At 51.8% G+C, this 13,689-nt stretch overlaps 1 protein-coding gene across 4 annotated transcripts in view; it reads left to right on the top strand.

Annotated features, from left to right (window-relative positions):
- The window catches only part of LOC119934066 (putative RNA-binding protein Luc7-like 2), a 41,781-nt gene extending 29,970 nt beyond the window's left edge, over positions 1 to 11,811 (top strand). For 3 of the 4 annotated variants that reach the window (XM_038753445.1, XM_038753444.1, XM_038753448.1), the window contains 8 exons: positions 366 to 464; positions 1,675 to 1,785; positions 2,491 to 2,634; positions 3,749 to 3,925; positions 5,354 to 5,445; positions 7,133 to 7,162; positions 9,361 to 9,552; positions 10,749 to 11,811. In XM_038753445.1, coding sequence (XP_038609373.1) covers positions 366 to 464; positions 1,675 to 1,785; positions 2,491 to 2,634; positions 3,749 to 3,925; positions 5,354 to 5,445; positions 7,133 to 7,162; positions 9,361 to 9,552; positions 10,749 to 10,947 — 1,044 coding nt within the window. In that variant the 3' untranslated portion in view covers positions 10,948 to 11,811. The remainder of the gene's footprint in view (positions 1 to 365; positions 465 to 1,674; positions 1,786 to 2,490; positions 2,635 to 3,748; positions 3,926 to 5,353; positions 5,446 to 7,132; positions 7,163 to 9,360; positions 9,553 to 10,748) is intronic. The other variant, XM_038753447.1, reaches the window with a different exon arrangement.
- Positions 11,812 to 13,689: the final 1,878 nt, after the last annotated feature.

The raw sequence follows: 13,689 nt of genomic DNA, 5'->3' as shown, positions 1-13,689 counted from the left end.
TGGCTGCTCAGTAAACACCAGCAGGCTTTAGCTTCTCTTTTCATGTGGAATTACCAGGGCCACTGGCTGTCTCGGTGTGATAGCTAGACCCCAGAACCTGCCTCTTCTTCACTTTCTCGTATTAAATGTTGGAAACCTGGGGCGGGAAGGGACCTCATAGTTGGGACACTTCAAGAACTTCCCCCTAGTTCTGAAATTTAACTTGGGTCTGTCAGGGCTGGGTTGTGCCTCTAGAGAATTTCAGGACAAATTGAATAAAGTTTAGTATTGGGAAAGGAGTGCGCCGTAGTTAATTACAAATTGAAATCTGTTTTAAATGTTTCAATGCCATCTGTTGGATCTCTTTTGCTGTTGTTGTTTTTCAGAGGATGGACCTTGGAGAATGCCTGAAGGTTCATGACCTGGCTCTGAGAGCAGACTACGAAATTGCATCCAAAGAACAGGACTTTTTCTTTGAACTTGATGTATGTTATATTCCTTTCCATTTGATTCTTTTTCCTGGAAAACGTGTAGTAGATTTCTTTTGGCTGGCCTTCAGTTGTCGAGGCCACAGAAACCAGATTTCAGGGCAGCTTGGGTGGATCTCGAGGTCTCTTAGTGACGCCCGGAGGCGTTGTTTTTGGCCGAAAAATAGGGGGGCCCATTCTGGCAGCGAGTTGCACCACGCTATTCTGATGGTATATCTGACTGTGGTGGAAGAAACTCTCTTTTAAAGGGCCTTTAACTGTACTGTAAAAACCCGGGCCTTTGAGTTTTAGAAGACATGAAAAAAGCAATTTTTGATTCCATTGGAAATTGCTGTAACCGCAGGAGATCAGAACTCAGCTTTTATCTGAATGGTCTCAATTACTTTCCAGTTGGTGGAAGAAAGGGTCATGTAAAGGTTATTATGTTTCTAATTGCCCCCCCCAACCCATCTCTTTCAGAAACTTGTACTCCTGGGGCTGAAATTCCAATTCACTTTCCACTTGACAACGATTGTGCTCCCAATTAGCCAGTCACTTTTAGGGGAAATTCACGTCTGTTGGACTGGGAAATCATTTCCATTAACCCATACTCCATTAAGGTTTTACACACCTTCGGTTCTTCCAGAGCCAGTGTTTTCCCAACATATTTTGGCTAGAACCCAAAATTGAGGAATGTTCTGCTTGAGTCCAGCTGCACATGTGTGTCTGGATAGGACGCAACGCTCACGTGCTCAGGGGCGTGAGTTTTCCTTAACGTGTGTGACCACCCCACTCCCCGACACTAGCAGAGAATCGAGCGTATGTAAAACGTCATATTCCTGATGGTCACCTTGAAGAGTTCTTAAATAATTTGGCCCCGCCCCGTATATTTTTAGGTCGTTTTTTTTTTTAAGGTGCCCTTTTTATTTGTCAGTGCTCTTGGATCCGTTACCTTTGGGCGTTTGGTATTCACCCCAGCTGCACAACACTTACATAGAGATCTATAAATGATTTATTTACATTGATGTCCATCTCCCCCTCTAGACTGTAAGCTTGTTGTGGGCAGGGAACGCGTCTCCCCACTGGGTTACATTGTACTCTCCCAAGCTCTTAGGACAATGCTCTGCACACCATAATGCTCAGTAAATACCACTGATGGATGGATTTCGTAGGTAAAGTACCGCATTGTTTTCTAGCAATAATATTGTCTTCTGATTTGACGTCGTAGGCGATGGATCACTTGCAGTCGTTCATTGCAGACTGTGACAGGCGGACAGAGGTGGCCAAGAAACGATTAGCGGAAACACAAGAAGAGATCAGTGCTGAAGTGGCGGCCAAAGTAAGCGCTTCAGGCATTCTCCTCCTGCCGTCACTTGCCGGAAAACCAAAGCGCGTTGTCCCCGGCTTTGGGATTTTTCAATCTTTGGACCTTCCCAGGAGGAGCGACTGGAGAGCGGGCTAGCCAGCAGGGTTCCAAGAATGGCTGGGTCCTGGGTCTGGAGAAGAGTTGGCATCGTGAAAGAGAAGAGCAGGCCGGTGACCTGCAGGGAGAGAGGTTTCTCTGGCGGGGCAGGGATTGGAAGTAGGAGCTTCCCAGAGTTGGCTGGTTGGCACAGAGTGGACTGGCTAAAGATCCCCAGGAGAGATGCCAAAGGGGAAATGCCTATTCAGGGGTGTATCTCGGGGCGAGGAAGGGATTTTGGGGGCCGATATTTGGCGGAAGGAGGTGGCACGTACAGTTGTAAATTTTAAAGGATAGAATTTGTGGTGAGGATTGTAGTAAGCACTTAACAAATACTATTATTATTAAGAGCAGGGTAGTGTCAAAATGCTCTTGCTTTGGGAACACGCCATTGGCTCTGAGGACTATTTCACACCTTCCAGGATCTTTCCTGGATGCCCATTCACTTTCTAGCAAGGATTTTCCCACGCGGTGGTGGTTGCCATGATAGCATTTTTGCCCCCCTTTCAGCCTACTTTTGGGTTAAAGCCGGTGATGAAAGTAGAGGCAGTGAATGGCTCTTCTCTTTCCTTTTCTCCCGAGGCCGAACGGGTCCACGAACTGAATGAGGAAATTGGTAAGTTACTTGCCAAAGTAGAACAACTGGGAGCCGAAGGAAACGTGGAAGAGTCTCAGAAAGTGATGGATGAGGTGGAGAAAGCCCGGGCCAAGAAGAGAGAGGCAGAGGTAATGGGAAGGGAATGAGGCGAGACTGAACAGCCGCCCCATCCGAGGGCCTTGAGGGGTTGGGTAGAGAGGACCAGAGTTTTCCCTACGGGGCCAGATTCAACCGGAAAGGTCCCTGTGCCCCAGAGGGAGCCAACAGTTGGCTAATGCAGAGAAGTCACCAAACTGCCGTCCCACTTGCTGAAACCTCCCCCACCAGCCCAGAGGTTTCTAAAGAGCCGGTGTGGGGTGAGGAGGACAGGGTGGATACTTGAGTCTTCCTGGCACTTGGATTTTGCATTCAGCCCAGATCTCGACCAAGAGACCAGTCCAGAAAGAACTAATTTACTTTGAAGGGTGTTTGACGCAATTTGGGAGCGAGGGGGGAGGGTCCCCGGTTTACGTACTGTTTGATGAAAGTTGCCCCAAGTTCCTCCAACTCATTAGAGTGCCTAATCAGCCTGTCCTCTTGGACGAATGAAGCCAACGCAGCAGGCTGCCCTGTTGCCACAGCTTGGTTTGTCATGGCATTAACGCTGACCGGGCAGGATCTATTCCAGCGGGCATTGAGATGCTTCTGCAGCCAACCCTTGGGGTTGCACCAGACAGGTGCCCGAATGAGGCCCATGGAAAATTCTCTGGACCTCTCAAGCTTTCTCCTCCTTTTCCCCCGCCCCAGCCTCCTTCCACCAACTCTGGGCAAGGCAGTCCCCTCTCCTGAGGAGGAGGATATGGGCAGATATTTGGCCAGCAAGCCGAAACTCCTCCTCCTTTCCCAGACATGCCAGCCCCCGTTCCGCCCCCCGGCTGCTTCCTTGGTTCTGAGGACCAAGGTGGCCAGGCACACATGTTGCATATGCGTGTTGCACACACGGGCGGGCCTCCCGGGCACCGGGCAACCTAGGAATAACTTTTGTTCTGGAACTGGGCCAGATCCGCCCCCCACCCGTAGCCTTATTTTTTTGGAATCACTGCAGTGAGGCCGACTCGAGTGAGTTCTATAGGAAGGTCAGGGGGACGGACCCAGGACAAGAGAACTTGACTTCTGATTGTTTTGAGCCGCCCCGACTGTTGATCGGACACTCCCCTGTCATTGTACCCAAGAGGTGAGTCCGCCAACCCTCTCCCCTTTCAGGAAGTGTACCGGAATTCCATGCCCGCTTCCAGCTTCCAGCAGCAGAAGCTCAGGGTGTGTGAAGTGTGCTCTGCCTATCTGGGTCTACACGATAACGACAGGCGGCTCGCCGATCACTTCGGAGGGAAGCTGCACCTGGGCTTCATCGAAATCAGAGAAAAGCTTGAAGAGCTCAAGGTACGTTGCTTTACTTGCCCTGCGGGCTTCTCCCCGTCCCAGTCATAACTCACAGGAGACATCACTTAACCGTGCCTCAGTTACCTCATCTGTAAAATGGGGATTAAAACTGTGAGCCCCCGTGGGACAACCTGATCACCTTGGAACCTCCCCAGCACTTAGAACAGTGCTTTGCACGTAGTAAGCACTTAACAAATGCCTTCATCATCATTATTATTATCTGAATGGCCCGCCCGGGCAGATGTGAGCGGTGCTTCCTGCACCTGTCACATTCACGCTCACCGTGAACGGCCACTTCACCTTCTGTAGCCTAGTGTCCCACGCGGTAACCCACGCTGCCCTCTGAAATGAGAACTGTGGGATAGAAATGAGGAACAAAGAGTAACCCACCAACACAAAGGATAGCACTGTGCCCAGAGAGGCAGCGTTGCCTTTTGGAAGAGACGCCGCCCTGGGAAAGAGCGAAGCTTGTGTTCCGGGCGGGCTCGGCCATGCAGCGGCCAGTCGCCCAACCAGGCACCATGGGCAATTCCCAAGAGATAACAAGACTGGATCCTGCCCTTTCACGGGGAGGCCAGACAAATACGTTAACTTCTAAATAGACACAAAAAGCCTAGAGCAGAAGCAGGAGAATGCAAACAAGGGGAAGGTCCAGACGAAATGGGATGTGTCCGTAACTGTCGAGATGCTCTAGGGAGGCTGGACTGAGAAGAAAGCATTGGGCCGAAGTGGGGATGGCGTCCCAGGCCCCCGCCCAAGGCAGGTTGCAACTAGATAAAGAAATATGAGCGTGGGAGACGGCGAGTAAGTCAGAGTGAGGAGGAGGATGGGGGCTGTCTGGGAACCAACGGCCGGAGCCTTGGAGTCTGGGGTTCAGTCTTGGTATGAGCATCAGTTGGGAGCCATGATCTTCCGAGGTCGGGGGGCTGGAATCAGGTGATCCTAGCTGCCTTGTGGAGGAAAGGATGGAACGTAAAAGATCAGGAAGCGGGCGGAAATGGCCTTCTGATTAGATGTGGGCGCTTAGTACAGTGCTCTGCACACAGTAAGCGCTCAATAAATACGATTGATGATGATGTGGGCGGGATAAAGTCTTCACGTGACCCAGTCTGGCAGTTCCATGTTCCCAAGGCAGTTACCATGTGTATTTACTGGGGCCTCTACCAGAGTGATTTTGCAGAGAGTGGTAATGTGCGTTAATCAGTCGTATTTATTGAGCACTTACTGTGTGCAGAGCACTGTACTAAGCGCTTGGGAAGTCCAAGGTGGCAACATATAGAGACGGGCCCTACCCAACAGTGTGGTGTCATGGCACTGCAGAGCGGGTTAGCGATGGGATTTTGTTCCCAGAGCTCTATATTATGCGGCGCTTGAATAAAAGTGGTTTGGGGGCGCATGGGGGTCTTGTTTTTCTTTTTGTTCTTTTAGAGAGTCGTGGCCGAGAAACAGGAGAAACGAAACCAGGAACGCCTGAAGCGCCGTGAGGAAAGGGAGCGGGAAGAAAGGGAGAAATTGAGAAGGTTCGTTCTTACTCCGTCTTCTTCATTGGAACCTCAGTATCCCTTTTCGAGGGATTTCAAGGGGACGGCACAAGCCACAAGGGCCTTTATTTAAAATTTAAACCCACCACATCTCCAAAGCACGATGGAGTGGCCCGGGGGTGATGGGGCGTCATCCATCTTAATCCCCCGCTTTTCTGGAGAGCGGAGGGCGGACAGGCTCTCCGAGCCCCTTATGAGGGGCTCACTGAGAAGAGCTGCTTGGTAGGGATGGGAAATGTATCACTTAGGATAGTGTCTTCTTAAAAATTCTGTGCACCAGCGCTTAGAACAGTGCTTTGCACATAGTAAGTGCTTAGTAAATGCTGTTAAAAAAAAAAAAGCAGGGTGGGAGTTTGGTGTCGGCTGAAGGAGGGGGAGAAAAATACGTCATCAGTCATCAATCAATCGTATTTATTGAGCGCTTACTGTGTGCAGAGCACCGTACTAAGCGCTTAGCACTGTACTAAGCGCTTGGCACTGTACTAAGTGAGTTGCGGGGATCGGTCCCTGGGGGTCCGGAGGATGTCTCTGTGGGACCGGCGTGGGTTGTGAAGGAATGTTCTGAGGGGATGGACTGGATGTGGGTCACCTCTCCCTGGGTTTGGAAAGAGCACGGGCTTGGGAGTCAGAGGTCATGGGTTCAAATCCCGGCTCTGCCAACTGTCAGCTGTGTGGGCTTGGGCAAGTCACTTAACTTCTCCGTGCCTCAGGTCCCTCATCTGTAAAATGGGGGTGAAGACTGTTAGCCCCCCGTGGGACAACCTGATCAGCTTGTATCCCCCCCGGCGCTTAGAACAGTGCTTGGCACATAGTAAGCGCTTAACAAACGCCATCGTTGCTATTGTTATCCTACCTCTCCTCACGCTCTGTGTGCCCCCTGCATCAAATGGCATCACCTCCACCCCCCGACATACATCTGATTTTGGGGCTCTGTCGTTGACAGTGCTCTGGGACTGGCTTTTCTTTTGCACGGGTCGTGTTCTCGCCTCTACATTTTGAGAAGGTGTGAGTAAAGCAGGCCACGGTGAGGGCAGCCGGGTTCCATCCATATCCTGGATGAGAAGCAGCGTGGCTCAGTGGAAAGAGCCCGGGCTGGGGAGCCAGAGGTCGTGGGTTCTAATCCCGGCTCCCCCGCGTGTCTGCTGTGTGACCTTGGGCAAGTCACTTCACTTCTCTGAGCCTCAGTTACCTCATCTGGAAAATGGGGATGAAGACTGTGAGCCCCACGTGGGACAGCCTGATCACGTAGTATCCCCGTCCCCCCCAGTACTTAGTGCTTGGCACATAGTAAGCGCTTAGCAAATGCCATCTTTATCCATCCGTTCATTCAATCAATCGTATCCGGTAAAGGAGAGTGGAGTTTCAGACTGAAACGATAAACCGTGCCAGTGGTATTCCGGGTCAAAATAGCCAGGGTTCTCCAGAGGACCGTTGTCTCTCTTACCTGTTCCCTTAGAAAATCCAGGAAAATAGTAATTGCAACCGCAGATTTGCCTGGTTTATTTTGCATGTGCCATCGTGGCCTAAGGACCGTAGACTGTTACGCTAGTTGTGGGCAGGGAATGTGTCTGTTATCGTGTTGTGCTCTCCCAAGCGCTCAGTACAGTACCCGGCACACAGCGAGCGCTCAGTAAATACGATCGATTGACAGCTGTTCTCCTTGCAGGTCCCGATCACATAGCAAGAATCCCAAAAGGTATGTTATTTGTGTTCTCTTTTGCCAGATGCCTTAATGGTGTTTAGTCACATGCAGTGTGTGTGTATAGGAATGCTCGGACTAGAAAGGCAACTAACCACCTCTCCTTGCCTGGCAATTGGGTTTTGGTTTTTTATGGCATTTAAGCACTTTACTACGTGCCAGGCACTGTTCTAAGCGCTGGGGTAGCTACCAAGCTAATCAGTCTGGACGCAGTCCCACATCCCACATGGGGCTCACAGTCCAACCCCCGTTTTACAGACGAGGGAACTTCGGTCCAGAGAAGTGACTTCACTCGCCCAAGGTCACACGACAGATAAGTGGCAGAGCCAGGATTAGAACCCAGATCCTTCTGATTCCCAGGCCCGGGCTCTATCCCCTAGGCCACGCTGCTTCCCTTGAAGCAAGGCTGTTAAGCAACTCTGTGGGACAGTCCATCAGGGTGAACCTCTGAGCACTTCTGATCTCTCAGGACCACAGCCCAAACCCCCAATTCCCCCCCGGATCTTCCAGCCTTAGTCCCTCAGATCCTCTGCCAGTTTTCCACCCCGGGGAGCAGAGGTGGACAGCTGTAGCACGGGAATGGCAAGAGATGGGAAGTGGTCTCTGACCAACTCTTTTGTCCCTTCCTAAACACTCAGCACTCAGGAAATACCATCTATTGATTGTCTGGTTGCATGATCAGAGAGCAAAATGGTCCCAGGGCATTTGGGGACAGATCCTTTTCATTCCGTCGTATTTATTGAGTGCTTACTGTGGGCAAAGCATTGTACTAAGCGCTTGGGAGAGTACAGTATGACAACAAACAGACACATTCCTGCCCCCCAGCGAACTCCCATGGAGTCCTTTCCCGATCCCACTTGTTGAGCTGCAAGTCTTTCTCCAGGTGTAGAATGCGCCTCTGCTCTGGAGGATCGATCAGTGGTATTTATCGAGCATTTGATGTGTGCAGAGCACTGTACAAGGTGCTTGGGAGAGTCCACCATAACAGAGTTGGTAGACGTGTTCCTTGCCCACGGTGAGCTTGCAGTCTAGAGGATGTGGCCTGATTAGAGACACCCGATCTCAGCTTCTGCTTTGTGTGCCTGAGCTTGCCAGGGACGTTTTCATTGCCGAGTGTCAGGCGTTTGACTCCGATCCGGGCCTGGCTGATGACGGATACCTTTGATTTTTGGAGTCCGCAATAGGAGTGTCGGTGGCGACTATGTTTTGGGGTTTTGTTTTGCGATCATCTCCTTCTGATTGCAGGGGCCGATGGCTCGCTCCTGGGGCTGTGGGGTTGGGAGGGCAAAGGGAGGAGACAGAAGGGTGCCCAAATGCTGATTGCTTCAGCATTGTATATATGCTTGTACATATTTTTTTACTCTCTATATTTATTTATTTAATTTATTTCTACATATCTATTCTGTTTTATTTTGTTAGTATGTTTGGTTTTGTTCTCTGTCTCCCCCTTTTAGACTGTGAGCCCACTGTTGGGTAGGGACCGTCTCTATATGTTGCCAATTTGTACTTCCCAAGCGCTTAGTACAGTGCTCTGCACATAGTAAGTGCTCAATAAATACGATTGATGATGATGATGATGCTTCCACCAACAGCCAAGTCTTCCCCCCTCCAAATCCCCGCCCTCTGGGTTCTCAGGGGCATGGCTCCTCACTGCTTCCTTTGCCAGTCCAGCGGGGAAGAAGGGGTGGAGATTTGCCAAGTGGAACACGCCAGGGTATCCCAGGCTGGCAGTTGCAACCCACCCAGGGGTGATTTGGGGGCATGAGCTCGCCATCCTAGATGCATCGCCAGGTTGCCCCGGCCTCCGTTCGGCTCTAGCCCTCTGCCGCCAGGCCGTCTGGTGTCTGAGGAGACCCACCTAGGTGGGGGGCATGGCCTGAGGTGCTCTCTGTCCATCTCCATCTGTCTTGGAGGCGGGGTTAGCTAGGACACTGCAGCTCCAGAATCATTAGCTTGACATGAACATGGGACTGGGGGCTATATTTCCTCCATGCCTGCTCATGGCAGGGGAAGCAAATACTCTCCAAAGCAGCTCTTTTCCCACAGGTGCCCTGCCGCAGGGTGGACCGGGGCTAATTTTCGGCTGGTTTGGCATAACGGGGGTTCCCAGATGCTCCCCAAGCTCCCCCCGCCCCCTCCCCGACTCCCTCAAACGGGACTGCTCAGGCCCTTACCGCCATCTCGCTTGGGCCTAGATCTAGGTCCCGGGAGCGCCGCCGGCACCGGTCTCGCTCTGCCTCCCGGGAACGGAAGAGAAGGACTCGTTCCAAATCCCGGGAGAAACGCCATCGCCACAGATCTCGCTCCAGCAGCCGCAGCCGTAGCCGCAGCCACCAGAGAAGCCGCCACAGTTCCAGGGACCGGAGCAGAGAACGCTCCAAACGAAGGTACCGCTGGGGCCTGAAGGGATGAGGTGCCCGGCCCTGTGCCCAGCCCTCACAGGGCGGCAGCTTTTTCCTTGGCATCGGGCCGTCCTGGCCATTTCTGCACAAGTTCCAGAGGTAGTGGGCCCGTTGTGACGTTGCCTCACGTTAGCAAGGGACGGTTTTCTCTCTCCTCCTCCTCTTTCTCTTCGTCCTCCTCTAACTAGGTCGTGTCTGAAACGACCGTGACCCCTCTCCAGATGGTGCCCGAACTCCTGTTCCGATCGGGAGGGAGACTCTCAAGAGTGTGATGGGGTCCATTAGCATCCATCTGAGTGACCAGGGAATAATAATAATAATAACGCTGGCATTTATTAAGCGCTTACTATGTGCAAAGCACTGTTCTAAGCGCTGGGGAGGTTACAGGATGATCAGGTTGTCCCACAGGGGGCTCGCAGTCTTAATCCCCATTTTACAGAGGAGGGAACTGAGGCACAGAGAAGTGAAGTGACTTGCCCAGAGCCACACAGCTGACAACTGGCAGAGCTGGGATTTGAACCCATGACCTCTGACTCCAAAGCCCGGGCTCTTTCCACTGAGCCACGCTGCTTTTCTAATCCGGTCCTTTTGCTGGACTGGAGGTTGGCTGCCGTTGGCTCGATGTCTAATCCCTTTGGGACTCTTAGAGCTTATTAATTCATTCATTCATATTTATTAAGTGCTTACTGTGTGCAGAGCACTGTACTAAGCGCTTGGGAAGTACAAGTTGGCAACATATAGAGCTATTCCTACCCAACAGTGGGCTCACAGTCTAGAAGGTAATAATAGTAATAACAGTTGTGGTATTTGTTAAGCACTTGCTATGTGCCAAGCACTAGAGTGGGTACAGGATGCGCACTTGGGGCTCCCAAGTCCAAATAGGAGGGAGAGCAGGTATTGAATCTTCCTTTTGTGGTTGAGGTCACCGAGGCCCAGAGAAGTGAAGTAAGTTGCCCGAGGTCACCCAGCAGACCGGTGGCGGAGCCGGGACCGGAACCCAGGTCCTCCGATTCCCAGGCCCGCGCTGTTTCCGCTAGGCCACGCCGCTTCGGCCGGCTGCCCGGCGGGGCCGTCCCGGCCAACTTCTGCGGGGTTTCCCGTGGCCCCGGTGGCCCCGTGGAAATCCCGACCCCCAAATCCGGCTCCCGGGGCAGCCTGTGAGAGCAGTGCTGTCTTTCCAGGTCCTCCAAAGAAAGATGCGGAGAGAAAGACCGGTCCCTGAGAGAGCCAGACATAACCTCCCGCGACAAGGACCGGAGTTCAAGAGAGAGGTCACCCCGCGACCGAGAGCGCAGAGACAAGAAGCGCTCCTACGAGAGCGCCAACGGCCGGTCGGAAGACAGGAGGAGCTCGGAAGAGCGCGAAGCCGGGGAGATCTGACCGCCCGCCGGCTCCCCCGACCCCCCCTCAGCTTCCGACGGAGAGAAATACGATGGTTTAGTTGACGGCCGCCGTTCTAAGGAGACATCAGTGAGCAGCAGTTCCAGACCCGGATCCAGCTAGGCTAGATGTACCGTATCCACAGTGGCTCTTAATTCAGTCCCAACCGCCCCCCTCCCCTCCCTCCTTTCCCCGTGAAGCCCAAAGCCGCGTCCGTGGTGTCCCACGGACCGCCGGACCGCCCTGAGACGTTCCCTCCGGTCAGCGGGGCGGTTTGATGTAGCGGGATGCCGAGCGCGGGGTGTTTTTCTTCTTTTCCGTAGGCGTTGAATAGTCAACAGATCGTGTTCCTTTACCTGGGCTTTCTCGACAGTTTTGTCAGACGACTTGTTCGGTTTTAGTTCGATCAGCCGCCGCCCCCGTCCCTGAAAGTCAGTCTCCCCCAGTCCGAGAGGTAGGCTTACCTCGCATGGGCCAGTTCCACTGATGGATGGATTGAGAGTTAGTCGGTTACAGTTCGGAGCGTTTGTCCTGGATTTTGTGCTGGAGAAAACGGAAGTGTTCGTTCCCCTTCTTCTTCTTCTTCTTCTCCTCCTCCTCCTCTTTTTTTTTTTTAAACAGTGCCTATTTAGATTTGGAAGTTGAACAGCTGTTGCATTACATCCTTTTGCATTTTTATTGAAATTTTGAAATCAAACCTTGTCCTGTTTTTTCTGTTCCCTGAATTGGTATGTTTAGTTTGTTGGCAGGGCTCTCTGAAGCACTTTCGGCTTTTTTTTTTTTTTTTTTTTCCTTTGTGGAGTGTAAAGATTGCACATCTTAACTGTAAAAAAATAAACAAAATGAAAACAACCGTCGACCCCACCACCACCACAGCCTTTCAGCGAGCTGCACTGTCCAGTGAAGACTCTGACCGACCCGTCGTCCCCCCCCCACCCCGCTCTCCTCTCCCCTCTCCCATTTATTTCCTAGGTTGGGAGTCGGGCCCGAGGTGGCGGGACGGCAGAGCAGGCCTGCTAGCGAGGACTTGGCTCCTCCCCGGGACGTGGTTCGCGTAAGTCCCAACCTGAACTGCACACCTCCCATCCAGCCCGGGAAACTCACCGTCTCCCCCGGGAATTGTGACTCCACTTCCCTCCCTCGAAAGCAAAAAGTTTCCCCTCCCTTTGCCCTCGGTAGCCCCAGATAGCTTGTGTTGGTGGGGGAAGGGACCAGGCCATCTCACCCTTATTCATTCAATTGTATTTATTGAGTGTGTACTGTGTGCAGAGCACTGTACTAAGCGCTTGGGAAGTCCAAGTTGGCAACATATAGAGACGGTCCCTACCCGACAGCGGGCTCACAGTCTTGAAGTCTGTCTGGGCTGCTAGGATGAGTAAAAGGGCAGTGAAGGTGTATTAGAGCCTCCTGGCCCGGTTCAGTTGCTCTAACAGCAGTGAGTAATAATAATAATAATAGCATTTATTAAGCACTTACTATGTGCAAAGCACTGTTCTAAGCACTAGGGAGGTTTCAGGGTGATCAGGTTGTCCCATGGGGGGCTCACAGTCTTCATCCTCATTTTACAGATGAGGTAACCGAGGCCCAGAGAAGAATCATAATAATGATGGCATTTATTAAGCGCTTACTATGCGCGAAGCCCTGTTCTAAGCGCTAGGGAGGTTTCAAGGTGATCAGGTTGTCCCACGGGGGGCTCACAGTCTTCATCCTCATTTTCCAGATGAGGGAACTGAGGCCCAGAGAAGTGAAGTGACTTGCCCAAAGTCACACAGCTGACAAGTGGCGGAGCCGGGATTTGAACCCATGACCTCAGACTCCAAAGCCCGGGCTCTTTCCACTGAGCCACGCTGCTAACTGGGCCCCGGGCCCCTGCCATTGCGGGCGGGTGGGTGGAAGAAAGGGAGCCACTGGGGCAAGTAGAAACCCATAGCCCAGATGACAAACTCCCAGTACAACAGTTGGGCTCTGTCTCTTTCCTTGTCATTGATGGAGTTATTCATTCATTCAGTCAGTCAGTCATTCAATCGTATTTGAGCGCTTACTGCGTGCAGAGCACTGTACTAAGCGCTTGGAAAGTACAGTTCGGCAACAGAGACCATCCCTACCCAACAACAGGCTGGAAATACTTCCCAAGCGCATAGTACAGTGCTCTGCACACAGTAAGCGCTCAATGCCAACTTGTACTTCCCTAGTGCTTAGTACAGTGCTCTGCACACAGTAAGCGCTCAATAAATATGATTGATTGAATGAATGAATATGATTGAATGAATGAGTGAATGAATGAAATACAAGGGTTCAATAATAATCATTATAGTATTTAAGTGCTTACTATGGGCTGAGCACTCCTAAGTGCTGGGGTAAAAATAATAATAATAATGTTGGCATTTATTAAGCGCTTACTATGTGCAAAGCACTGTTCTAAGCGCTGGGGAGGGTACAAGGTGATCAGGGTGTCCCACGGGGGGGGCTCACAGTCTTAATCCCCATTTTACAGATGAGGTAACTGAGGCCCAGGGAAGTGAAGTGACTTGCCCAAAGTCACACAGCTGACAGTTGGCGGAGCCGGGATTTGAACCCATGACCTCTGACTCCAAAGCCCATGCTCTTTCCACTGAGCCACGCTGCCAGGTTGTCCCACGGCGGGCTCCCAGTTTTAATCCTCATTTTGCAGATGAGGTAACTGAGGCACAGAGAAGTTAAGGGCCTGCCCAAGGTCACACAGCATTCATTCAATCGTATTGA

This window comes from Tachyglossus aculeatus, chromosome 11, assembly GCF_015852505.1.
Source record: "Tachyglossus aculeatus isolate mTacAcu1 chromosome 11, mTacAcu1.pri, whole genome shotgun sequence".
Taxonomy (NCBI): domain Eukaryota; kingdom Metazoa; phylum Chordata; class Mammalia; order Monotremata; family Tachyglossidae; genus Tachyglossus; species Tachyglossus aculeatus.
The sequence above is the reverse complement of the archived record's forward strand: the minus strand, read 5'-3'. Positions and strand labels throughout refer to the sequence as shown.